This window comes from Camelus ferus, chromosome 11 (assembly GCF_009834535.1).
Source record: "Camelus ferus isolate YT-003-E chromosome 11, BCGSAC_Cfer_1.0, whole genome shotgun sequence".
NCBI lineage: Eukaryota > Metazoa > Chordata > Mammalia > Artiodactyla > Camelidae > Camelus > Camelus ferus.
This window is the reverse complement of record NC_045706.1, coordinates 4,467,817-4,494,100: the sequence shown is the minus strand read 5'-3', so window position 1 is coordinate 4,494,100 and position 26,284 is coordinate 4,467,817. Positions and strand designations below refer to the sequence as shown.

At 45.4% G+C, this 26,284-nt stretch overlaps 1 protein-coding gene across 1 annotated transcript; it reads left to right on the top strand.

The window, feature by feature from the left end:
- The first annotated feature begins 22,331 nt into the window (after positions 1 to 22,331).
- Positions 22,332 to 25,918, top strand: FOXI2 (forkhead box I2). The gene is made up of 2 exons (XM_032490662.1): positions 22,332 to 22,975; positions 23,714 to 25,918. Exons 1-2 carry the CDS (start codon positions 22,432 to 22,434, stop codon positions 24,154 to 24,156), a joined length of 987 nt encoding a protein of 328 aa, XP_032346553.1. The 5' UTR covers positions 22,332 to 22,431; the 3' UTR covers positions 24,157 to 25,918.
- The last annotated feature ends 366 nt before the right edge of the window (positions 25,919 to 26,284 follow it).

Genomic DNA, 26,284 nt, shown 5'->3' with positions numbered 1-26,284 from the left:
TAGAAATCTCTCTTTATCTCTCTCTTATTTTCCTTTTAAAGACCAGTGTATAGTTTGGTTATAATTTTTAATAAATCACCTTTCTTTTCCCTATTTATTTGAAGTGCTTACTTATATCATATTATAAATTACCCTTTTGGTTTGATTCTTTTGTTAATCTGCTGTTCTGTTCCACTGTGTTGTCCATCTTTCTTTCAGCACCAAACTAGATTGATTAATCGGACTTCGTTGAACATGTTAACATGTATTAGGACTAGTCTGAAGGAGCAGTTGCTTCAACTGCATTATACTTTAATAGATCACTTCTGCGAACATTTTTCTCCATTTATTTACTCTAATTACGGCCATTAAGGGCATCTGGCTGCAGCACATGCCAGCTTCCTGATGACAATGTTCTTGGGGTAACTCAAATTGTCCCCATCCTGGCCCATGCCCTTGGCTAAAGATATTCCTCTTAGCACATTCTGCTCAGTGAAAGATGCAGATGTTTTTAGAGAGATGAGCACTGTTCTGAAGTGTTCAGGCAATTGCCCTCCCCTATAAATAATATGTTTCATCTCCCACGTCCACTTTCTAAAGTATGTCAAAATAAATGCATATGTTTTAAAAATAAGATCAATGAGATACATTTCAGTTGCAATAGCTTATCATTACCAAAAGTCAACTGAAAATAATTTAGTGTTACAAGAATAAATTCATTAATTAAGTAAATGAATATGCAGATGCTTTCGAGACCAAACTAAAATGTGCTGGGAATGAGGATCAGAGAGTGAAAAACATTTTTAAAGGACTGTAGACTTAAAAACAATACTGAGTTTTGTATGCATTTAGGAGGCTTCATTTCATTCCATTTCATTCAAACATTCCAGGAGATGTTTGTTTGCTGACATCTATTGAGATGCAAAAGCAATCCTGCTACAGTATAACTAAACGGCTGGGAAAGACAGCTCAATTAGTTGTAAACATCCACAGAAATTTTATTTTTAAATGAAATTTACTTCTTGGTAGGATGAGTGAAAACATGAAAGTTAAAAGGAATTAGAGATCAAACAAAATAAACAGAAGCACAGATTGAAACCTGAGGAGGAGACGAGTCATCTTTCCTGCTGATGTTTAATATTTTTTGTTTACGTTCCAACCCAGCCCCAAGAGAAAGTAAATCAGGGTTTCAATAGCAGCAAAGAAAATGTAATAAACTCATCGGCAGATATTAAGAAACCAACCCACTCTTGCAAAGGAGACAGAGGACTGAGACACTATGAAATTAAGGAACTGAAATGCCAAGCAATAGACATAACTGTATTTAAAGTGTCTGTACACACATATGTTTATGTCCATGCGAATGTTCTATGCATATGCACGTGTTTATATACATACATGTGTGTTTATGAAGAGATGAGCGTGTCTTTTTAGTTTTACCTACTATTGTTTTTAAAAGTGGCACCTCATTTTATTTTACTTTGCACTAAAGGTATACTACCCAGCTTCTTAAAATACCACTCACCATAATTTTATCAGCGTGCTGATGCTACCAGAATATAACTGAAAGGCACAGAAGACATCTGATCGTGGTAGATAACACTTAAGTATAGATTTCCTTACCTTTTTAAAAAACGCTTACTCAGCAATGCAATTCAAAGTATTGACTCATCAACTTTGAAATACTAATACAGGAAGAAAATGCTTTTAGTCATTTTCTAAAACAATAGGACGCAAGTCCTTTGTAAACAGTAATTTAGACAAGGGTCTGTGGTGTTTGTTTATCTGGTCTTCGCAAAGAGAATTCAAGGCCCCTGAAAGGTGTCAGGTATCAGCAGCAGCCCGCTCACCAGTATAAAATATGATGCTGAAGACGCTGAGAATTACCTGTTGAGTGGCCACCAGGTGAAGCCACTGGGTTGTATGCTACAAAGAATATGTCACCCGAGGGCCCCCATCATGAGGACACCTACGTGTGTGTGCACCACTCGGAGAGAAGAAGAAGGAATAGAAAAGACAAAGAGAAAATGAATGTCAGCTGACTATGGGAGGTGACTTGAGAGCCTCCTGGCTGCCAAAAAATGACCCCATCAAGAAACGGTCACGCCCACTGGCTGACTTTGGGAAGTGAGAGTGGCGATAGAGCGGGAGAGTCACGGGACGGGAGAGCTCGCGCCACCGCCTGGAATTCTGAAACAGGCAATGTTCATCATTCCCCTGTGTGTTTTCAGGTTCTCTCCTTTAAAGCAAGACTCCCTTTGCCCTGAGTTCCCTCCAAAGTCAGACTGCTTTTCCTGCACACTACTGTATTCTTCTTTCCCCATGTTTAGCTTTATTCATAAAACATGAAGAAAAACTGGCACCGAACAGAGTGATCTGTGTGCCGCTGCTGTGGGACCATATAAATAATGAAGCATTTTCATTCTTTCCAGGGTCTTGTGTGATGAAGCTGAGTAATAATGAGACAGCAAACACCCTGGAACTTGAAGGGGATTCCAGAGTGTCCATTTCTACACCTGTCCTATTTTCAAAGACCATAGGGAAATAAATGCCACCTCTTTGCCCAGGAACTTGGGGCCAGCACAGAGCATCCTCGGGGACCACGGTCTCTGAGGCATCTGGCATCTGCTCTGTTCTGCTTCTGTGTGGGTGGCTCAGTCTTCCTGCCTGGTGAGTTCAAGCCTGATTGCCAGAGAATTCCAGCGGAGGTATAAGTTAGCGCTAATGTGAAGTTTTCATAGGATAAGGGCCAGCGGGGTGGAGTGGGATGGGAGGAGTGAGGGGGAGGATGTGTCAAATGAAGCCTGAAGTCATTGCGTAGAAGCCACAGGATGAAAATGGCCAGGCCCATTAGCCGCCCAGCTGGACCTGCTTTGTGTCTGCTTAGCACCCACATCTCAGAAGTGTCTTTTCCGCCATGACATGACTTGGCTGTATATTTTAATCCCTGCCTTTGATTAAACATTGATCATAATGCATCACTTCATGATGTTTCATGAAATGAGAATTCTGCAGTTACCTCTGAAAAATTTTATGACCATCCTTTGCAGAGGAATCGATCATACGGTGGTTTACTAGCCCAGAAGACGGATGACTTGTGGTGCCATAGCCCCAGCATCAGAGCTCAGACAGAGGCCGTGATTTAATGAAAATGCCTCTGGAATACTGCCAGCCACGCAGTGTCCTGCTTCTTCCAGAAAATAAAACCTTGCTCTCACCTGACTAAACTTTTTCTCCTTTAACGTTACACACGACTAGATCCCTGAGGTTCCTTTGGTTCCTAGAAGATATACATTTTGGATTCTTACCTCCTCCATTTGCATTGAGGTCAAACTATATTATTACTCAACTGGTATAAAGTACATGACTAATTTTGACTTGAGAATAAGAGAACTGGTAGAAGTCCAAGTTTAAAAAACTCTATTATGGAGTTTTAAAAGGCTCGACTTATCCCCCCCAAGACTTGTGTAGGAGGATGCTAAACGGCTTCATTTATTTATCAGCCTTCATTTTCCCAGTGCCAAGGGGTGGGCGGACACTCCGCTTACAGGCAAACCCAAGCCTTTCTGTGCAGAGGGCATCCGTGGCCTCTCAGATCTGACATTTACAAACAAGCATGTCATTCATACGGATCTGTACATTATGGATGGTTTCCGGTTTCCATTTTTAATAGAGCCATAGGTTTCTGGAATCAGAGCATAATGAATGAATTACAAATCTGTGCACCTCTCCAGTGATTTTAGCACTAATGTGACTTCTAAACTGTGAGTTCTTTACGTCTGATTCCTCTATTTGCATATCTGTTCAAACCCAAATGATTAAAAAGGAGCGGTCAAGGCTGATAGAGCTAAAATTAGGCTTGCCTGTTCATTTTGAATGTACACATTAATATAGATGTCTCTACTTCCTAGATTTCTCTGAAACTTCAGTGAAGGAGAATGAAGTAGATCAACAGTTTGGGGCATCTTATTTCTTAAAAATTCTTTTTCAGAAGGAGTCTGAAACAGCATGTAAATCAATTAACAACGAAAAGCCACTCCACTTTAGAAAGCACACAGGACACTTTTTAAAACACAGTTTGAGGGAAGAGGACATTTTTACCAATTCAATTTAAATTACCTTCCAATGACTTCATCCAAAAAAAAAATTGCAGTGATGTCTTACAATAAGAATATGACTAATCCATGAAAAAACACATTTCAACACTTGTCTTTAAACCCACAAAACGCTTTCTGACTGTGGCATCCTCCACAGCAATTTCGCATGCATTTATTCACCAGGAAAATTACAATAAGACACATTTTTAACATCTTTTTTTTCTGTTTAAAAAAATAATCTGGTATTTAAAGGAATTATACAATATTTATGAACCCCCTTTTGAAATGCAGTGTGCAGAAATAACACTCAGTAAATAAATAAAGAGATTGTTAAAAAGTCACTTTGTTTTGCCGCATTTCCTACAAGGCAGTGGGGGCAGGAAGGACCAGGCCTGCTCTTCAACGGGAGGGTCGCTGTCCAGCGCTTCAGGGCGGCTATGCTAAACCAGGCAGCATGTGGGCTGTTCAGTTATGCCTCAGATAAAATCAGAACCAGAAGGATCCAGTCTGGCTTTTGACAGCTATTTAATCAGTCGCTGTACAGGACACATGATGCGGCTGTCGGCTTTTTCCAGAAAGCAGCAGTTTTATAAAGAGCCGGATAATGCACATCCACCTGGCTGCAGCAAAGACTGAGTCCGCGCGCGACCTTCTCTTTTAGAAATGACAGACACTGTTATCGACTAAAGCACTGTCAGTGCTTGTTTCTGGGCTGGAGAGCCGATTGGGGGGTTCAGCCCGCTGTAGCTCCTGGCAAAATTAACAACCCTGCACACGATAGGAAGTTAATACTGCAGAGGTTCAAAGGTGGTTTGGGTTGTTAATTCCAAGCTGGAACTGTCCTTTGTAATTAGTAATTTGATCACCTCTGCACTTCAAGGAAGGTACTTTGAAAATAAAACCATGTTTCCTTCAAGGCAGATTCTAGACCCCAGGTAACTTCTTGAAAGAATTTGTGCGTCCATCCTGCTTTGACTTGATGAGAGCCCTGATAATTTTCCCCCTTGGGTAATTAATTGTTGACAAGAGAAGTCCTGCTATTTGGGGCGTCGGCTCACCAACCAAGAGTGATTCTTAATGTGAGTAATTAAACTGTGCCTGTGATCAAGCCTCCCATACTTAGGTCTTCTGCGAGTCAGGGAAGGTGCCCTGAGGATTAAGTTACATGGGGTTCACTCACTTTTGCTGAGGGGGCTCCCCATTAGGGACCAGTGCTATAATGACTCCCCAAAAGCATCCAGCTGGGCTGTTAAGTGCTTGGAGGCAGTGTCAGCTGCGTCCTTGAAACAAGAGGGTGTTCTCTGAGCTACACCCCTGCTGCGCCCTGCAGTGGAATCAGACAAAGAATGTCTCCCTGAAGCACAAGGGGGGTTCTTTTCCAATTCATTTCCTCCTCTGTGACACTCAGGTGTTTGGAAGTTACACCTCCCTCTAACAGGTTACAGACACTCAACTCTATACACTTGTGGTTCCCACAAAATTATTCTCCTGTTACTTAATATGGTAAGATGATCATTGAGTCTTAACTCAGGGAGGCCCTGATCTAATGCTTAGCCCAGCTATTTTACAGAAATAGGTCAGAAGATCTGGTTTCAGCAATTGCTTTAGAATTTCTGTAACTTCTCACAGGTTTTGAAGTCTAGATAAGCAGAGATAGAGGAGCTGGTGATTAAGGCAAGGATGAGGATGCAGGAAATGCTGAGAATCCGGTCCCCAGATGCTAATTCTTAGAAAACTTTAGACTCCACCTGTTGTTGGGAACATGCTAATGCATGTTAAGAACTGAACGTACCGATTAGGGAAAAAGGCAGGGATGGATCAGGGGCTAAAGCCAGAGGGATGGTGTAAGAGCATTTAGATCCCCACAAAAGAAAGAACGCAATTTCTGGAGCAACTAAAACATTGGGTCTCAGACTGAAGAGCATCAGGCACAGAGAAAGATGGGAGAGGCCGGGGAGATTGAGAGAAAAGCTACAAAGTGAACAGGGAAGCACAAGCCCTCATCCCCTTGCCAGCTGCACACTGCCACAAGCAGGCTCTGCAGGCAGGCAGGAGACTGAGGAAATTTGCCCCCATGTTTTTTCTGAGTTGACATTCAGGTTCCAACTCAAAAGATGCCCCCGATTTACACACATACACACACACACACCCCTATGCAACTACCAGCCTTTTTTTTTTTTTTTTATTGCCTCATTCCTAAATATGAATGGGCAGCCTAGGATCACTAGACATTTGAGAGGCTCCTATATAAAATATACAGATTGAAATGATTAAAATGTTAAAAAATTAAATGAACTCAAAGGAAACAGAGGATAAAGAAAATAATTTCAAAACAATTACAGTTAATATTCTAAACAGATATGAGAGAATTTTGCATCCATGAAATAAGAATAAGAAGCTATCAAAAGAAACTGTAAAAAAATTAGAAATTACTCTGGTTAAAAAGAAAACTTAAAAAAAAATTAATAGAAGGACTGGAGCATAAAGTCAAGGGATTCCCCCAGGAAGTGGAACGATAATAAGAAAAGAGGATTAGGAGTACAGAAAAGATGAGAAAATAGTGGCTCAACCTTAGATGTCCAACATCTGACTAACAGGCATCACAGAAGGAGTGAGGAGAGAATAATGGAGTAAAACGATTTAAAAACAACGGTGATGTGAATATTTTTATAATCAGAGGACATGAGCCTCTGGATAGAAAGTGTACTCAAAATAATCAGAGAAATAGAAGCCCATAGTCAGGAATCTTCAGAATCCCAAGAACAAAGGGAAGACCTTCAACTTTTCCAAGGGGGGGAAAACACACCATAACCCAAGGATCAAGAATTCTAAATAACTCTGTACTTCTCAGCAGTTTTGACACTGAACTATGATGGAAAAATAGCTTCAAAAGTCTATGTAAAAATAATTTGCAACATGTAAATCTATACCCAGATAGATCAAAGTGAAGGTAGAAATTTCAAAGTATGAAATCTGAAAAACATGTACTTCCCAATCACCCTTTCTTGAGAATCAACAAGAAAATGTGCTCAACCTTAAAAGAAGTGAGTAATTCAAGAAGGAAGAAGATAGGAGACCCAGAAAGCAGGAGATTCAAGAAGAAAAGAAAAAAAAAAAAAGAAATTCCCTGTAAGAATGACAAAGCAAAGTCCACATGAAAATAACAGCCTGGTTTAGAGAAAGTATCTAAAGGAAGGACTCCAGAAAGACTATTTCTCAGATACATACACAAAACTAGATCATTTATTATCTCATAGGTTAGACTATGTGAAGAATTGTACTGAGAAGCCTTGTAGAGGGTGTGGAGGTTTAGAAAGACTCAGTCAGATGTTCAAGAGAAAGAATGTAAATTTAAAAAACAGAGGCAATTGTTAACCCTTGGCAGAGTAAAAATTTACATAAAAGAAAATGTAATCATACCATTCTGCTTGGTCAGCAGTGAATAATATTTACATAATTAAAATAACTGAAACACTGGAAATATATTTAAGTAAAAATTAAGATACAAAACTAAGAGAATGGGTTGGAAGATTAGGTGTAAGTAAAAAAAAATTTCATCTCTTAAAATGAAGTCAATAGATGAAGCTAAAAAATGACAAATCAGGCAATAACAATATCTATATATTATTTGGAGGGTGGAGATAAATATTTTAAAAATCAAGTGAAAGGGTTTAAAAGTTATTATTCGTAGGGAGCAGAATGGGGTAAGGGGTGGGGAAGCAAATAAGTTTTGCTATAAGCCCCGATTACTTAGAAATAGAAAACTAATTTTAAAAAGAAAACACGTTCAAGTATATAATTTAGAGATACAGAGGAAACCTCAGAACATCTATCACAGAAAAAATCAAAAGCGGTTACCTCTGCAAATAGAGTTAGTGACGGGGGAAGGAATTTTGATATTTCACATTAAATATCAAACATGTTATTAATTTAATAACTTATTACTTTAATAACAAACGAACACGAAATAACTACAGGGTTAAATATGAACATATTTAAATTTATTAAAGCAATGTGAAAAATAGATGTCGAAATATCTAATAACCCACCAAAAGGAGCATGCTCTGGCTAACTCTAATATTTAATGTTTTCTGAGTGCCAGTTACTGACCCACTCTTACATGAGTCACCGTGTTTGGTGTTTAAAGTGCTATGGGGTGGTCACGTGGAGGAGCAGTAATCCCAAGACTAAGTAATCCCAAACCCAAACCCTTTGCTCTCCACCCTTCCTCTGCGTGACTCCCCTGCAGGTAGACGTTTGCAAAAAGGGGCTCACGGACTTTTTTTGGTCAAAATGGCAGCAGCACTGAGCAATGTTCCGAAGACATTTGCGACTAGATTTTTCAAGTCTTAACATTTCACTTTTGCTCAAGTTCTTGTTCACATCAAAAGCAGTTATGTTGAAAAGAAAATGTCCCCCCAGGACCTGGATGTGGGGGCCTGCATTAGAGTATATGGCTGTGTCAGGCTGTAACAAGGAGCTCTCATGTCAGAAATATGAGGTCTCAGGGAAGAAAATGTCCGAGATTTGGAAACTCAGTGACATGCTCCAGCGAAACAAAGCCCATTGCTAATCTCACTACCAGGGTCCAGGGCAAGAGACTTCCTTTATGGAACTTAACTATTATGAATCCTGAAGAGAATACCTTACCCTTACCATCCACCCAAAGGGTCTTGAGTCAATAAGATGAAAAATCGGACATATTAAGTGTTGGTGAGGACCAGGGCAATTGCAAATTTCAGACAGGGCTAGGAAGTCACTTTGGGAAGTTATCAATATCAAATAAATCTGAACATATCTCATGAGTATGTAATTCTATTCATAGACATCTTCAGCAAAAGACTGGTACAGGATGCTCATAGGTGTTCTATACCTAATAACCAAAATATTGGACACAGTGCAAATATTCACCAACAGGAGAGATGAGTAAATGAATTGTGATATGGTCACACAATGGAATATATTACAGAAAAAAAAAGAACTATAAGTATTTGCAACAATGTGGCTGAATTTCACACACATAAAAAATGTTGAATGAAGGAATTAGACAAAACAACACATACTAACGTTAGTATTTACATAAAGTTCAAACCCAGGCACAACTCACCCAAGTTAAAAGTCAGCTTGGTGGTTACCCTCCAAGAGGGGCAGCCACGACTGGGAGCTGGAAGACCTCTGGCGTCTGATCAAGTGCCGTGAACTTCTGGGTGCTGGTTGCAGGGATGAATTCACTCCGGGAAAATTTGCCAAGCTGTACACCCGATTTGTGGACTTTCCTGGAGAAATATTGATAACATTTATTAATAATGAATTGAACCAGGGAAGAAGTCTTGATATATTTTTAGGCATGTTCACCTCCAACGTAACTTGGGCACATATCAAATTCCTGGTTCAGAGAAGAAAATAGAGCATAGACATAGAATTTTAACAAGCTTGGCTACCTTCGCCTGCTCCAAATTTTTGTCCCAGGTCTTTCTGTCTTGGTGCCTTTGTTCTTTCCATCCTCTCTTCCTATGACTCTCGTCCTTGCCCTCTTGACCCTGCCAACATCACGTTTCCACAGTGAAGTAACATGGCGCCCTTGCATTGTTCCTTCCTTTTCTGCCCAGCACTGCGGGTAGACGCTTGCCTCCAACCTTCCTCACTGGCTCACTGGCTTCCGGACAGCTTCGTGGCTTCCAGGGCTCAACATAGATCTTGGTCCACAGTAGGTGTTGAGTAAAGTCTTGTTGACTGAGAATTACACCTGTCCTTGTGGGAGTTTATAAGGATCAAGATGTGTGGATAAGGGGAAAAAAATCACAGAAACTGGCATAACCTCGCACCTTTCATGTAGGGGCCACCTTGTTAAAGCGGTGACCATGGAGGAGCCTAGAGGAAAAAGAAATGACCCAGAGGGCATTGCGCAACCAAGAGTGGAGGAGACGTGTCAAGTTTCAAGTGGAGAAGTCACCTTCCCCCACTGGGAGCGCTTTCTGGGGGCGGGTACTGCTGGGTACCACACATCAGCCTCCGACAAGTGAAATAACCCTTCAGCTGGAGTTTTGCAGTTCAGAGGCTTTACTGAGCCACTCCTGGTTTCTGTTTCCTTACTGGCATACAGGTGATAATGACATCTACTTTTCCTGTCTCGTGGACCACAGGAAAAATCTCAAATGAACGATGTCTGTAAGGAGGTTTTGTGTATTCCAAAGCATGTGCAGGGTGGGGAGGGCAGAGCTTGGTGGCAGGGTGTGTGCTTAGCATGCACAAGGCCCTGGGTTCAATCCCCAGGACCGCCATTAAAAAAAAAATTTAAACAAAATAAATAAATAAATCTAATTACCTCCCCCAGACCAAAAAAAGGAATATGCTTTAAAAACAAAAAAAAAAACTGCGCACAAAGCAGGTGCAGATGTGAAGAGTTACAATTTTGGCTGGTAGCACTGATTCAGAATCATACCATTAAAAGTAATACAGAAACAGCAACATAATCCAGAAACCAGCGCCAAATTAACTCTCCAAGGGTCCGTGTCTAATTAGGAAACAGACACCGCTCCGGGTATTATCATCAGAGAGGATTTAACGCGGGGGACTGAGACGGTAAACCAATTGCACCAAGGTGGTGATTCGGCGGCTTCAGGAGCTGCAGAAAGCTGCCCCATCTCTGCTGGAGCCAGCGCCCCTCTGAGCCCCAGCCCGAGGTCCCTGCTCTCCTGAGCAGGACTCCGGGAGCCGTGTTCTGCTGGCTCCCGCCTCCGAGGGAAGAACCCAGCTCACCCGCTGCTGTTCCGGGTGCTCCTGCCAGAGCTCGCGGCTTCCCCCGCTGCTGCCCCTGACTCCTCCTGCACCTGCCTCAGGGGCAGGCATCCCCGAAGCAGAGCAGCTCATACCTCGGCCTGCCTGATGCAACTTCATATCGGCAGAAGATAACGGAAACCCTGCTTCTGATGGGAGAGCTGCTTCCAGAGGCTTCTGTCCTCGAAGAACAAAAGGACAACAGAAAAACCTCGAAGGGCAGAAGCATATATGAGAATTAGAAATAATATCCGGCACTATAGTCAACATTTGTTATTTTTAAAAAGTAACCAGTCCTGATCGCTGCAACCCCATTGATATTGGAGGGGAAACTTAGACCAGTCAGGCTGAAGTTAGCTTTCCATTTCTTTCCTTTAAAAATAAATGGTAAGAAGTGTAAACATTGACAATGTTTCTGGTTTTGTAGAGGTGTCACTGAATGTCATTTCTTTTTAAAAGGTGTGTATGTTTACTTCTCAACGAAGTGTCTTCTATGGAGGAAAAAAAAAAACCCATAATCTCTTTTTTAAGTTTAAAAAATTTTTTAATTGAAATATAGTTGATTTACAATGTTGTTAGTTTCTGGTGTACAGCATAGGGATTCAATTATACATATATACATATATATTCCTTTCCATATTCTTTTTCAATATAAGTTATTATAAGATACTGAATGTAGTTCCCTGTACTATAGAGTAGAACCTCGTTGTTTATCGATTTTATATACAGTAGTTTGTATCTGCTGATCTCAAACACCCAATTTATCCCTCCACCTCCTGTGCCCTCTTTTAACCATAAATTTGTTTTCTATGTCTGTGAGTCTGTTTCTGTTTTGTAAATAGTTCACTTGTGTCATTTTTTTAAAGATTCCACGTGTAATATCCCCATCATCTTGTAAAGAACATTACAAGTGCTGTTACAACGTCTTTGTTTTTTTATCCTTCCCAAACCCCTCTGAGATGTGGCATGTTTTACAGACTGGAGAGACTGAGGCTTGGGAAAGTTTAAGGGACGTGCCCACGGGCCCAGGGATGCTCAGTAGCCTGACCGCGAGTTGAGAGCAGCTCATTCGCCTCCCTGGCCGGGCTGTCCACCCCTCAGGAGCACCTCTGAGGTAGAGACAGTGCCAGTGAACAGGAAAGCCAGGCTGGGTGGGAAAGGAAGCTGGACCACCAGCCCTGTTCCTTATAACCCACGTAGTGTCGTTGCAACAGCTCCTCCCCACGACGTTGCTGGTGAATGGGCCAGCTTGAACCGATGCCCCCTCCACCGTGCCCAAGGGACACACACCTAATTATCATCCTGTAATTCGATTGGCTTAATTTTCTTAATGCAATTCTCTGCAGATGTGCAGCCAACCTGGACAGATGTCTGTGGAGCCACCGTTCTCTCAGTAGCTACCTAAAGGTAACTAGAGATGCAGGGGATGTTTCCAAAATGCTGAGGAAAATGACTTCTTTCCCGCCAGCCCCTGGGAGAACCTGATGGAAATAGAGCAACTCTTGGCCACTGACCCAGGAGAAGGCAGTGCTGGGAAGGCAAAGGGCTTGGGGTGGGAGTCCTGTGGTCACAAAGCACTTTAGTTCAGTTCCAGATCATCATAGATACTGCTCGAGCTGGTGTGTGCACAGGGGACCTTCAGACGAAGTCCATGAGGTCAAAGGGGATGCGCAGAGGGTACCAGTCCATCCCAGAGAGCATCACACAGCATACACACAAAATTGTCCAAGTTGCAGAAATCCAAAGGTTTAAAGCAAACTCCCAGTGAGGTGGCCCCTGAAAAATGCTCCATTTCTGGAAACGGCAACAAGAGGAAAAAGAGCCAGATGGATCTAATTGACATGTGGGAATAGCAAAAGCTAACAACAAATGATGGGCAATCATTATGTGGAAATAGGAGCATCATTTCCTTCCGCAGGTACCCTAGAAAATCAACTAAATAAACAAATCAACAAAGTTTTTAACATATCAGTGTAGCACTATATAATAAATATGTAATTGAATATTTTAATCTAACATATTACTAAATAATATAGTCTATAATAAATAATTTATATAATATATAAGTGATATATTCCTATAATAATTATAATTATATTCATATAACAAAGTATATGATAAAATATAAAATGTAACTACTATATTAATATTAATAGATTTCATATAGATTAGTTACTCTTTAATAACAATGTATTAAGCACTAACCAGGTGCTTAGCATTCATTACTTAATCTATCCTCCCATGACCCAGTGAAGAGGTACTATTACAATATGCATGTTACACATGAGGATAGTAAGACTCAGAGAGGTTTAGTATCTCAGGCAAAGGCACAGAGCAAGGACATGGACTCAAAGCCAGGACTGCCCAACTCCAGAGCCCAGGCTCTTAAATGCTCATTGCACTGCCCCTGAGGTGGGATGTGAGCTCCTGTGTCCTTCTGACCCCTGGCACAGGCACTCTCGGCTCCTGCTCGGTGTCAGGACAGGACAGCAGCTAGAGGCGGTCTGAGCATCGGCAAGGTCTGGAAGACCACTCAGGCCTTCCTCATTTCCGGGGGCGCCGCAACCTTCAGACGTGAGAGCTGTACCTTCTCTTTGTGGCCAAACAGACCAGGGTTTCACATCATCTCCACCTGCATCTTGGGCACGGAGAAGACAGGAGCCCAGCCCCTTCTGTCCTCCTGCATATGTTGACCTGAATCACTCCTGAACCAAAGTGGTCAGGAATCAGGGGAAGCTGAGTAATCTTAAGAAATCAAATGATAAGAAATTGAGAAGAAAACGGTCTTCTGACATTTCGTCATGACAAGACGTAGTCAGAGTTACATCTGGGCAGCAGCACGGGAGGAGGAGAAATGTCCCCATCCACTAGTTGTGAGCATCTTTGTCCCCACCCTGATCTATTACAGGTACATTACTATGTACATTTCACAGTAAAAACAGGACTTAGATGTTCCTACAGTTGTTAAGCTGTGGTCTTAAAGAGCAGGCCTCACTTCACAAACCAGTAGCTCAGGATTAAAGGATGCACAGGATGGAAAATGAGAGACCTTCTCATCCAACCCGATCATTTACAGATGAAGCTGGGGTGGGGACTCTGCCCACCAGAGGTCACGCAGGAGGGGAAAGGCAGACTGAGACGGGAACTCTGGTTCCCTGGCCCCCAGACACTCCCACTGCCGCCGCTGCTAAGCCGGATGGGCTTAGCATCCCAAATGGTGCAACTTTATATTCATTCCAAACACATTATTCTTTTGTTTTATTGAGTTGTAGTCAGTTTACAATGTTGTGTCATTTCCAGTATAGAGCACAATTTTTCAGTTATACATGAACATACATATATTCATTGTTGCATTCTTTTTCACCATGAGCTACCACCAGATCTTGTATATATTCCCCTGTGCTATACAGTACAATCTTGTTTATCTATTCTGTATATACCTGTCAGTATCTACAAATTTCTAACTCTCAGTCTGTCCCTTCCCATCCCCCTCCCCCCAGGCAACCACAAGCTTGTATTCTGTGTCTACCAAACACATTATTCTTTAAAAAAAAAACAAAAAAAAAACAAAGGAATATTCATGGTGTTTAACTACAATAGGTCTTTCTCTTAAATAAAATACCTATGCTTGTTGTGAAGTCCTGTGTATTGAAGATGCTAAAAAATATTCAATAGGTTTATCATAAAAATTGGCATTAGAATTTTTAATACAAATATAAAAAATATAAAAGAAAGCTTTATAATGAAAGACGTCTACCCTCTCTGTAGAGTAGGTTATATCCTTAAAGTTTTTTCATTCAAAAATATCTTTATTGATGACTGTGGATTTTGAATATTACCTACTCTTGTCTATTTCATTACCTTTATAAAAAGAAAGCAATGGAACTTAAGCTCCCTACTATGTTATGTAAACACGGGATTTCTTTTTTTCCTTATCAAATAGGGCTACCTGAGGAAATAGACTCTATAACTTTCCACTAGATGGCATTACAGCCACATAATTACAGAGAGAAGAGACTGAATCAATCAACAAAGCCACCATGTGATTCTAAAGAGGGTGAATTCATTGTCATACCCCCAGCTTGCTGGAGTTTGCTGCTTATTTGCTACAATGAAGGCAAGGCATGCTCATTATTTTTTTAAAAATTATTTAAAAAAAAAGACTAGTGAAGAGAGAAAAAGCACAATTATTCGTCACTCTAATAACATTCGCTGACATATATTGTGCCCAGACAGGTGCAAAATGCCTTACGTGTGTGCATCATTCTGCCCAGTGGGGAGGGGAGGACCTGGGAGATGGTTTCTCTTCCTGTAGTAGAGATGAGGAAACTGAGGGTCCAAGTTAACTCAGCCCGGATCACAGTTAATAATCGGCAGGACCAGGATTCAACCCCCAGTCACTCTGACAGTTCCTCGTTGTCAAAGCCTACCACTGTTAGCACTGTCCCACTCAGTCTCTGAAAGTGTCTGCTTGTCTGCAAGATAGTGAGTGTTACCATGAAAACTTAAAACAGCCTTCGATGATCCCAGTGGTTGCCATAACCTATAACATTCAAGTAACGCTACGTGAATGCCATCACACCTATTTGTTAAATACACACACAAAAGAAAATAAACACCTCACACGTAAATTACCAAGTGTGTTTTCCAGTCTCTTACTTCTCAGCACGTTCAAGGCTTTAAACATGCATGAAATGAAATGAGGTGAATTCAGCTGTCAAAACAGCAACAGACCACACAGAGAAGAGAAAATTTTCAAGTGACTTTATAACGTATTCCTTTGACTATACTTCATTAGTGAGATGTATTTTAAGGATAAAAAAAGAACTGCAAAGGAATCTTAAATCTCATTCAGTAGTTTTTCTGTTAATAATGTTACTAGGACTGTTATTTGAAGCCACAGGGGTACACTGTGAGACAGAGCGAGAAGTAGCCACATCATCAATGTTGCTGGGAATCAGATGTCAGTGTAAGAGAAATAAGATACAGGTATAGAGTAAAAGTTTTTTTTTTAATTGTGTTAAATTTTAACAAGAAGTATATTAACTCATGATTTTTAAAAGTCTATTTCCTAGCTCTGTCCACTGAAAGGTCTAGAAGCAATGTTACCCCCCTCCAGGAAAATATCCTACATCTTGTATTTTGGTCTCCTCTAAAAAGGAGCCAGGGCCCACCGGAGAAAGAGCTGATTCAAGATCTGGGTCAGAGAAAGTACAAAATAAGCCGGGATAGCTTGTGTCAAACAGCAAAGAAACATCCAAAGACTCTCGGGGGCCGTGTCAAAAGGATGCAGCAGCCAGCTCAAAGGGACTCCCAATGCCCCAGTTTGGGACAATATAAGCGTCACAAAAATAATTATAATTTCCTAAGACATATGCATATGGGTGCATATTAAAATTTATGCATCCATCATGATACTCAAGGAGGAATCCAAAAAAAACAAAACAAAACAAAAAACTTGTTTCCAATAAAGATGACTATTTCACCAACATCTTCCTCTTAGAATTGGTCAGTGAAGGGAAAGAATCATGTAATTTTCTGGTGTTTTTAATATAAATCATAGTTAAGGGTAAACCAAGTAAATCCAGTTGATGACAGAAAGCTCTATTTTATAGAAAAATGACAGTTAATGAATGTTAAAGAATAGCAGAATTAGAACATTTCCATTTTGCAGCCCCTGATAGAGTAATTGATTCAGGCAGCAACTATCAATGGAAAAAAAAGTCAATAGCAATCCTTATCTGTGGATACCTCTATGCGGGGAACTGGATTTTTTTTTTTATTGTATCTGAGTATCATCCCATGGATTAGCTCCTAATGGCCTTTGCAATGTCACTCCTTTAGCCCAATGATCAAACCCAGAGTCAGAGAGAGGGGACCAACCTGGCACTGCATGCCTCCCGATGTGATGGGGTAAAACCACGTAATCTCAGTCTGCACCAATCCTGAGACCTAACTTCCTGTCTAAAGGAAATGCAGGGAATATGGTTGCAAGTTACACATCACCAGGAGAAAACAGACAAATCCTGATGGCACAGCTGCTCTTTCAAAAAGTCAATGCCTTTAAATAAACAGTTTGAGGGCAGCAGGAGGAAGGGGCTGTCCTAGAATAAAAGAAACAAAAGGAACCCGACAAACCCAGGAAAGCTCTCATGGGCATTTTGGACTCCGCTCTGAAAAGAAAAGGGCTTTTTAACTTTCTAAAGTTACTTTGGGAAAATTGAAGAAATTTAAGTATGAAGTGTGTATTAGATAATATGAAAGAATTACTGCTAATTGGTTACTTGTGATTATAATGGTGTGGTTACATAGGAAAATGTCTCTCTTTTTAAGAGTGATTAGCATTTAAGGGTAAAGAATCAAAAAGATTTATATTTTACCTTTAAAGGATTCAACAACAAAGTACACACATACACAGAGGTGAGGCAAAGGCAGCAACAATTTACACACTTAAGTTCATTGTTTGGTCTCTTTTAGAATAAAAGTGAAAATATATAAAATTTAGAATAGTTTTAAAGTCAGTGAGGTGAGATCTGTTTAAACATTGTATTTCAGTACAGCCAGGTTTTTTCTCGTAAGACACTAGCGAATACTTGGAGAAAATATATTGTAAAAAAGTCTTTCCTCAGTTTCATATCAAGGATGTGGATAACATATTTAGGTACAAAAGTATATTTAACATGTAGGGAGACAAACTGTAAAGTCAGGACCCCTTCTACAGACCAATGGACGATTGACTGAATGAGAAAAAGTGAATACCAGTACATACCATGCAGTGAGTAATTCTGCATGCGTGATCGCATTTAGTCTTCATAATAGCCTATGAGATGGGCACTGTTAGCGCCTCTTTGCAGATGGAGAAACTGAGACTTGGAAAGTTTAACAGTTCACTCACCCAGGTGTTTGGGACTAGAGCCAAGACTTGAGTCCAAGTCTATCCGTAGCTAAAGTTCTCATCTCCTACATTTGTCAGCTGAAGAAAGGTGTGGCAGTCAGCACAGTCCAACGTTGCTTCAATTATTTTTCTCAGTGGTAAGAGTTTGAAGTAAATTTCAGTTATGAACTACCATGGGCTGGTGAGGAAACAGGATAAATATTAATTGAGAGACTTAATACATCAAAGCACTTCACAGGTGGGGGGAGAAATGGAATTCAGAGGTGGAATCATTGACCTAAGTCCCATTGCTAGAGACAGGGTTCAGGCCAAAACTGGGTTGATAGCCGGGCCTGAGCCCTTGACCACAGCAACCCCTGACCCGACCCCTTCTAGAATGAAAAACTGGGCACCCATATCTAATTCTGGAGCTTGGAACACTCTTTGAAAGACAAGAACTGCTAAAATCAAGGACAGTTTTTGCTGACATTGTAAATGATCCATTCGAACACCAAAAACCCCTGACTTCTCTCCAATCTTGAATGTTTAAAAAGGTAAGCCACCAGTCAGCCTTGAACATCAGTGGATGTGCCTTACTTGGAGTACCACACAGGGCACGGTGAGATGTAAGGACACAGGGCAGGGTCTTGCCCAGGAAAGGCGTAGTCGCCATGAGAAGCGGGAACCTCCTTGTCACCACAAAGTGGAGGTTACTGAACTGGGGTGACATGGCTCCATTTGGTGTTTGGCTTTTGTTTTTAAGTTTTCTATTCCTATGTGACAAACTACCATAAACTTAGCAGCTTAAAGCAGTATCACTCATTAGCTCACCTTCTGTAGGTCAGATATCCAGCAAGGCATGGCTAGGTTCTCTGCTCAGGCTAAAATCAAGGTGTTGGCCATCACATCTGGACTTCAGTCCTCTTCCAAGGTCATTCCTGCAATTGACAGAATTCAGTTCCTTGTGGCTGTTGGACTGAAGTTCCTGGATGGCTGTGGGGGAAGGCAATGCACGCCCAGATGGATGATAAAAACGACAGCATCATTAGTTAATAGCAGAAGTTTTCAATCAGGAGTGATTTTGGCCCCACAGGGAACCACTGGCAATACTTTAAGACATTTTTGGTTAACACAACAGAGGGTTATTGCCAGCATCTTGTGGGTAGAGGCCAGAGACACTGCCAAACATCCTACAGTGCACAGGACAGTACAGAATTACCCAACCCAATATGCCAATAGTGATGACGTTGAGAAACCGAGAATTAATGGTGGGTAGTTAAAGCCACAAGTGTGAGGAAAGGGCCTGGAACAGAGCTCTAAGTGGAGGGCAGGCCACCCCGGAGCTTGAGAAGGAGCCAGAGAAGAGGAAATAAACCAGAGGACGGAATGAAAAAACAAGTAGAAAAAGGGTTGTGATTCTGGAATGTACGAAGAGCTCCTGAGAGGCAAGCAAAATGAGGAAGAGCGATCATTGGACTTAGGGTGACAGAGGCCAGTGGACACGGTGCCTGAGCAGTTTCGGCGCAGTCGTGGGGGTGGACTCCCGTCTGGGCTGCAGAAGGAGTGTGTCTCCAGAGGGGTAACAGGCCAACAGCCAACAGAGGCAACTCTTCGAGAAGCTGGGCTGCTGAGAAGCAGAAAGAGACAGTGGGGAGGAAGAAGGGACGCCTCTCCCACGGTGACCAGAGGAAGGAAGACAGGGGTGACGCAGCTGCAGGTGGACTTGGAAGTTTGTGAGAGGAAGGTTGGGGAGACCTACTCACAAAGTGGGCAGCGGAGTCACTTTCGAGGATGAAGGAGAAGGCAACAGGGCAGAGGTTCGAGGAGGGGACCCGTTCTGTTTAGGAACTCTGGGCAGAGGCCCCAGGACCCAGGAGAAGTGGAAGACTCTGGAGGCAAAGCCTTGTTCCTTATTGTGTCCTCCTGCTGAGTTTTTGTTGTTCTTGTTTTTATCTATTTTTCCTCTTGGAAAGAATTCTCATCAGAGTTCCATCCAAGACTGACTCAAATGTTAAAACGTTTTTTTCCCCAAGTGACTGTACTCCATCGACTGATACTCATGAGTCCAACGTGTGGAAAAATAAGGAAATGATTACAGTTTTGGTGGAGGATGGGCACTGGGCTCAGAAAGCAAAGAAAGGTGATTAAAACACGGCCACTCCTGCACAGCACAAACCGTGATGGCTTTTAGAAAGTAAAATTGAGGGAAATTACATGAAGAGTCATCTAATTTTCTTAGATGTCCTGAAACTCACAGGAATGAAAGAGTTACATTAACAGAAAGAAAGGTTATTAAAATGAAAGGAAATTGGAAAGAACTCTCATCCTTTTAAATTCTTTTACATTACAAGACATGACTTAGGCTGTCCATTCAAGATCTCTGGTTTTATTATCACGTAGTACAGTTAACTGTAGATACAATTGATTCCTTCTCCGAGTCATTGTGTCACTCCACCAAGACAAGCGTCTTCTACATTTGAAGTCCTGGACAGTCAAAAGCCCGCACAAGGAGCACCAGTTTTTTTCCTGGTGTCCCTGCAGCTGTCACACAGCAGCTGCGGGGACAAAGGGAAGACTGGGCGGCCCTTTGTGGGGTCAAGCCCGCCCACCTGGCTGTATTCCCCTTCACGCTTTTTCTCCGTCACCTGCATAGTTCCGGTCAAGAAGAGCTGCACAACTTCTGTGATGCTCCATCCTCGTGAAGCATGGTTTCTGGAAAGCTGCCTCCTCACCAGCAGCCATTTCAAAGTGTCAGGTTTGGAAACCTGCTCCACTCTCAGGGAGCTAAGTGTGGTTACTCTGGAGGGGAGCTGATTCTCAGTGTGCTCCCAACGAGCACAGCCAAGTCATGCCTGCAACCATTTTTGCTGACGGAAAGCCACTTTCTCTAGGATACAGTCACCGAAAAGCTTGTCCCATGTACGGGGACATATGTGTTTAAAACTGTGAGGACATACTGAAAATCTCAAAACTGAGAGGCAGGTGGTTCAGGCTGCTGGTTTTGACAGAAGCAAGAAAAATCATCCCATCCTAAGTGCTGACATCCCCCTCCCCACAAAACTGTCCCTGCAGCGATGGGGGGCGGGGTCCTGAAAGGTACCAGGATCCTCACAACTTGTAAGCCTTTGCCACAATTAGAAGTCCCTGGGAAGGTGGAAAGGGGAGGGCCGGCACAGGCCAGCAGAGGGGCCCGATGTACGAGTTCCAGCCACTTCTTTCCTGTCCTTGTCTGAGAGACCAGAGTCCCTGCAGAGGCCGCGACAACCACCCTGAAGTGTAACAACTTCCCGAGGGGCTATTTGTTAACCTGCTCCACAAACTGTTAACGTGTTCCACAAACTGTTTGTTTTACATAAAATTTAAAATTACAATCTGAAAGCCTAAAGGCCACACCAGCAGTAAAGGGCTGACTCCAACTGGGCCTCTTATTTTCAGAGCCCCAGCCTTCTACTCCATCTAATCTTTAGCCCCACTCCCGGCCTCCTCCTCCACACCGCCAGAAGTGGAGGGCAGGGGGCGGCATGGCTGGGGTCGGCATCAGGAAAATTGGAACCCTTGTTTTTTAAATGAATTGACATTCATTCACCATGACTCTTCACAGCCCCAGGAAATCTTGGGGAGGTCCCAGGGCAAGACTCATTTCTACAAGGTTGGTATTAACACCGCGGGCGCTGAATTCAGGGCCCTCTCCTCTGAACCTTGATCACCGCTTCTCCGCTCTAGGGCAAGTGGCCAGAACTCGGGGTCCCTGCTCTTCCCAGGTACCCCAGTCCTGCGCGGCGCATCAGCCTTGGCAGGGCTGCCGAGGAGTCTGGGAGGAGCTGGGGCGCAGCGGTTGGTGTCGGGGGCACAGGAGAGACGCCCTTGTTTTCCCGGGGTCCCGGGAAACCCCGCGGAGAGTTTTGCCACCCGCTGCGCCCTGTGCCCGAGCCACCGAGCAGACTAGCCAGGCGGGATCTCGGGCTCCCGGGGCTTCGGAGTAAAGGATTCCTCGGATGACTGGGGCCTCCCGAGCTTCCAGCGTCTCCACCCTTACAGGGGTCTGGTCCGCCTTCAAGCTGATTGGGCGGCGACCCCCAACGATTCCAGAGCCACTGTCCGCTTCCAGCCAGGCCCTGCCTCGGGCCTTGTGTCCTTCGCTGCGCCGCCTCTGCACTCCGCTTCATCCCCACGACATCCCCTGGGCTTCATCGGGACTCTTTGGCCAGCACAGTGGCCCTTCGTTCTTAGCCCGTTGTCCTCAAAGGCACAAGGGGTCCCTGGTGGGCGAGCAAGGGGACCTCGCGTTAGGACAGGGATCCCACGCTGCATACTTGGGGACCCGCGGGAGGCGTGGTACCTGCCCGAGGGTGCAGGTTAGCCAGAGCCGCGGGGCCTTAAAACCCGACGAGGCCAGAGTGGGTGAGATCTCTGGGGACGCAGGGTGCTGGCGGCAAAGGCTGCGAACGACTCTGGCCCGAGGCGGCGCAGGCAGCGCAGCGCCTGGGAATTACTGGCGCGGCTCCAGGGCGCGTCGGGACCTGGGCGGGGCGGAAAGCTGACCCCGCGGCGGGGATGGAGGATTCGCTCCTCCAAAGCAGGTGGGGGAGGGGGGTCGCAAGCGACACACACCTGGGGCTCGGCCCCGACGGCATTTAAAGGGGAAGGCGGGGCCTGGCGGGCGGCACCCGGGAGCTGCTGGCGGCCGAGCTGGATGGGGCGCCCATGAGCTTCGGCGCGGAGCCACCCGCCCCGGCCCAGGAGCGGCTGGACATGGCCGCGTACTGCGACGGCTCGGGGCCCTGCTCAGCCCCGCACGGCCAGGCCCGGGCGGCAGCGCACCCCACGGGCCACGCGCGCGGTGACCTGGGCGCGGCGGGCGTCGGCGCGCGCCTGTGGCTGAACGCGCCCGCTCTCAGCTCCGCGCCCTACGCGCCCGGCCCCGCGCCCGCGCCGCCCTACGCGGCCCCTGGCCCGCTCCTCGGAGCCCCGGGCGGTCTGGCGGGCGCTGACCTCGCGTGGCTGAGCCTCTCGGGCCAGCAGGAGCTGCTGCGGCTGGTGCGGCCGCCCTACTCGTACTCGGCGCTCATCGCCATGGCCATCCAGAGCGCGCCACTGCGGAAACTGACGCTCAGCCAGATCTACCAGTACGTGGCCGGCAACTTCCCCTTCTACAAGCGCAGCAAGGCGGGCTGGCAGAACTCCATTCGCCACAACCTGTCGCTCAACGACTGCTTCAAGAAGGTGCCCCGCGACGAGGACGACCCAGGTAACAGAAGCTCACCTGGTTGATCGCCCTGTCCAGGACTCCGCGGATTCCCGCCCCGGGCTGCTGGCACTCTGTGGATGGGGGCGGCCCTGGACAACTCAGTCTTTATTGCACAGCTTGGGGGTGCTGAGGTGGGGAGGAGGATGGGAAGAAGACACGTACTTGGCCTCCAGCAGACAGGCTCCAAGACGGCAGTAGACTTCAGGTCTAGTGCTGCGTGAGTCTCTCATTCTCTCCTCGCTCCCACGAAGGAAGAAGCGGGAAAGATAGCCTGCTGGGCGACCTTTGGAGTTCCTTCTCTGGGCCTGCGTCCTCTGCTGTAAAATGGGGTGCCTACCCGGACTATGAAGACAAATGCCAAGCCGCTTTGGGAGGCACTGGGGTCTGCAAAGAGGCCTGGCGTGGTGGGCTCTGCCCCATCGGCAGTGACTGCCAGAGTAGAGATTGCTTGGCTCTGCACCTCATAGGTCTTCTTTCTGACCTTGAACTTAGCGGGGTTCTGTATTTCCGGGGGGTCGCCCTTCCCCGGTCTTTCTGGGATGTCCACATTCTTTCCAGTCTGGCTGTGGTGGCCCCATCCCGTAGGAAGCGCCAGCTCAAGGTTTGGGATGGGGGTGAGGGCGCATGGAGGGGCCGGAGGGAGCCTCTTTCTGAAGCTGACCTCCATTTCTCACGTTCTCACTGTCACCTCCGTCAAACACCGGGTTTTCTGAGCTGAGCCTTTTTCTTCTTACGCAGGTAAAGGCAATTACTGGACCCTGGACCCAAACTGCGAGAAGATGTTCGACAACGGGAACTTCCGGAGGAAGAGGAAGAGGAGAGGGGAGGCGAGCGCGGCCGCCCCCTCGGGCACCCGGAGCCCGGGGGGAGCCCCGGCGCCGGAGCTGGAGCCCATGGGCGCCGCCTCCCCGGACCCGCCCGCCTCGTCGTCCCCGCCCGCGCCCGAGGCTGCCGCCTGCTTCTCCAGTTTCGCCTCGGCCATGGGCGCCCTGGCTGGCGGCCTTGGTACCTTTCCAGGGCCCTTGGCGGGCGACTTTTCTTTCGGGAGACCGACCACGGTCGCCGCCCACGGTCCCCAGGCCCCCGGCCCCGCGCCCCGCCCCGCCGCTGGCCATCAGACGGCGGCCACCAGCTTCCGCGTCGGTCACTTCGTCTACAGTCGGGAAGGGACGGAAGTTTGAAGGGAGGCGGGGGATTGTCTCTGTCCAGAAGCGCCGAGCTCAGGCCGCGGGTTCCCGCCGCGTGAGGGCCCCACGTGTGGCCTCCTCAGCGGTCAGTGCAGCGGAGGGAGGGTCCCGGGGTCCGGCCACAGGGAACAGAGCCAGCCTGTCGTGCACCCCTCACGCAGGCGACCGTACAGATGGGGCGAGCGGGCGCTCTCTCTGCCCTCTGGCATTCCAGTTGGCCTGGACCTCAAACCCGCGCTCCCAGGGGGCTCCACCTTTTCCAGGGGGAGCTTGGCCCCCTCCAAAGAGCTTTCTTACTCGTGCTAGTGGAGATGCCCCGGCCAGACTTTGGCGGATTTTCTCCTCCTTTCCAGCTTGGACCTGGGACAGTCGGTCCTGGACACGTGGAAGAGGGACTTTCTCATGGCCGGATCTGCGCTGAAGGAAGAGGGAGCGCTGCCAGCACAGCAGCCCTGGGGACACCAGCTCCTTCCCCTGCCACTCAGCACCCGCCTCCCTGACCCTGTCCTAAGACCAGGCGCCTCCAGGGACCACCAGACCTGTGTCTAGCATCCTAGAGTCACAGGATGGTTTCAGGTTTTCCCCCCACCCAGCCACACCCAAACCCACGAGGGGAGGCGGGCCAGAGAAGCCACTCTGGTTTCCTCTCCCTTCCTGCCCCTCATTCCTGGTTTTGGGCCCTAGCAGCCTCCCTGCACTGACCAGCTGCCTTCTGGGTGAATTTAAGCCCCTGCCTCCCTCCGTTTGTAGTTACGCACAAGGTTCTTTGGAGCCAACAGCCACTGGGAGGAGAAATTTTGGCCTTGGTACCTCCCTGAGTTTCTGGCGGCTGAGGGCCCCGGGGGTCACCGGTGCCTTCTGGAGCTGCAGGAGCTTAGCTGGTGCGCCCACCCTCTCTGCTCTGGGGACTCGGGAGAGGCACCTTCCCTGGGAGAGAGCAGGGAGAGGACACCGTTAACTCGGAGTAGGGCAGAGGATTTAGCTCAAGCCACTGCCCCCGGTAGGCCGCGCAGGTTTTCCGAGGTGAACTCCAACCCTGACCGCTGGGCCCAGCGCTGTTGCTTCTGCTGCTGCTGGGAAGGATGGCGGTGCTCTGTGTCAGTTCCTTAGAGCTGGGCCAGCAGTGGTCCTGATGAACCGCTTGTGTGTTTGAGAGAGAGAGAGATGGAGAGAGAAAGATGGAGAGGTTGGGGGCATGTATAGGACAAGCCAAGAGTTGGGGTGAATTTGGAGCCTGGGTTGTGTTTCACTGAACCTTTCTGGGGCAGAAAGTTGCAGACCTCTCGGCATTGCATCTCTCTGCTGCCGGCTGCAGGAAGGCCCGCAACGTGCTAGCTCTGTGGTAATAATACCACGTTGCCCGGCCAAACTTTCACAACCAAGCCAAAATCTCTTTAGGGGAAACACTCCCAGAACGTAATACAATTTAAGAAAATCCTTACCTTATGAAAGAAAGAATATTATCTCAGTCCTGCTTAACAAACTAAAATGCTAAAAATAAACATCGACGTACTGTAACTTGAATGTACATGCTGTTTCATACATTAAAAGACTCCACCACCACTTCCCAACGTTTTCAGTTTAGACTTTGCATTTGCAAGAAACTTGGAGAAAAAGAATTTTATAAAGTAAGTTTGACAGCATTGGGAAAGTACTATGTACAATTTACAATTAATGAAGATTTGAGAAAATTGGCTGATAAATATGTATATGAAAGTGTATAGTATGGCTGCATGACTGCTAGGAATTGGTACAAAGCTGCCTTTTTTTTTTTTTTTTTTTTACTTCCAACCATGTTTTTTTGTTGTTAAAATAGAGGGAAAAAAGTTTCAAAATGATCTTTCAACTTTTAGTTTGTTTGACTAAAAGTCTCTTTTTGATGTTTAAAAATGTGTTCATCCTTTCAAGCTTTCTCCCTTTAGTAGGTAATGGTATAAACAAGTAGATGGAATGTCCGTGAGAAATGCATAGTTTAAAGTAATTCTAGCAGCGCAGGGTGTTCGGAAACCAGAATCCATGCCTCCTCTGTGACAGTGCGTGTGTCTGGATATGTTTTCTCATGGTGGGGTTGGGGGGAGGGGGCCAGAATGCCTCCGGGGCCCTGGTGCAATCAGCTTTAGAA

Coding starts and splice junctions, on each gene's coding strand:
- FOXI2 (XM_032490662.1), top strand. CDS start 22,432: ATGAGCTTCGGCGCGGAGCCACCCGCCCCGGCCCAGGAGCGGCTGGAC. Junction 22,976..23,713: donor CCGCGACGAGGACGACCCAG/GTAACAGAAGCT, acceptor CTTCTTACGCAG/GTAAAGGCAATTACTGGACC.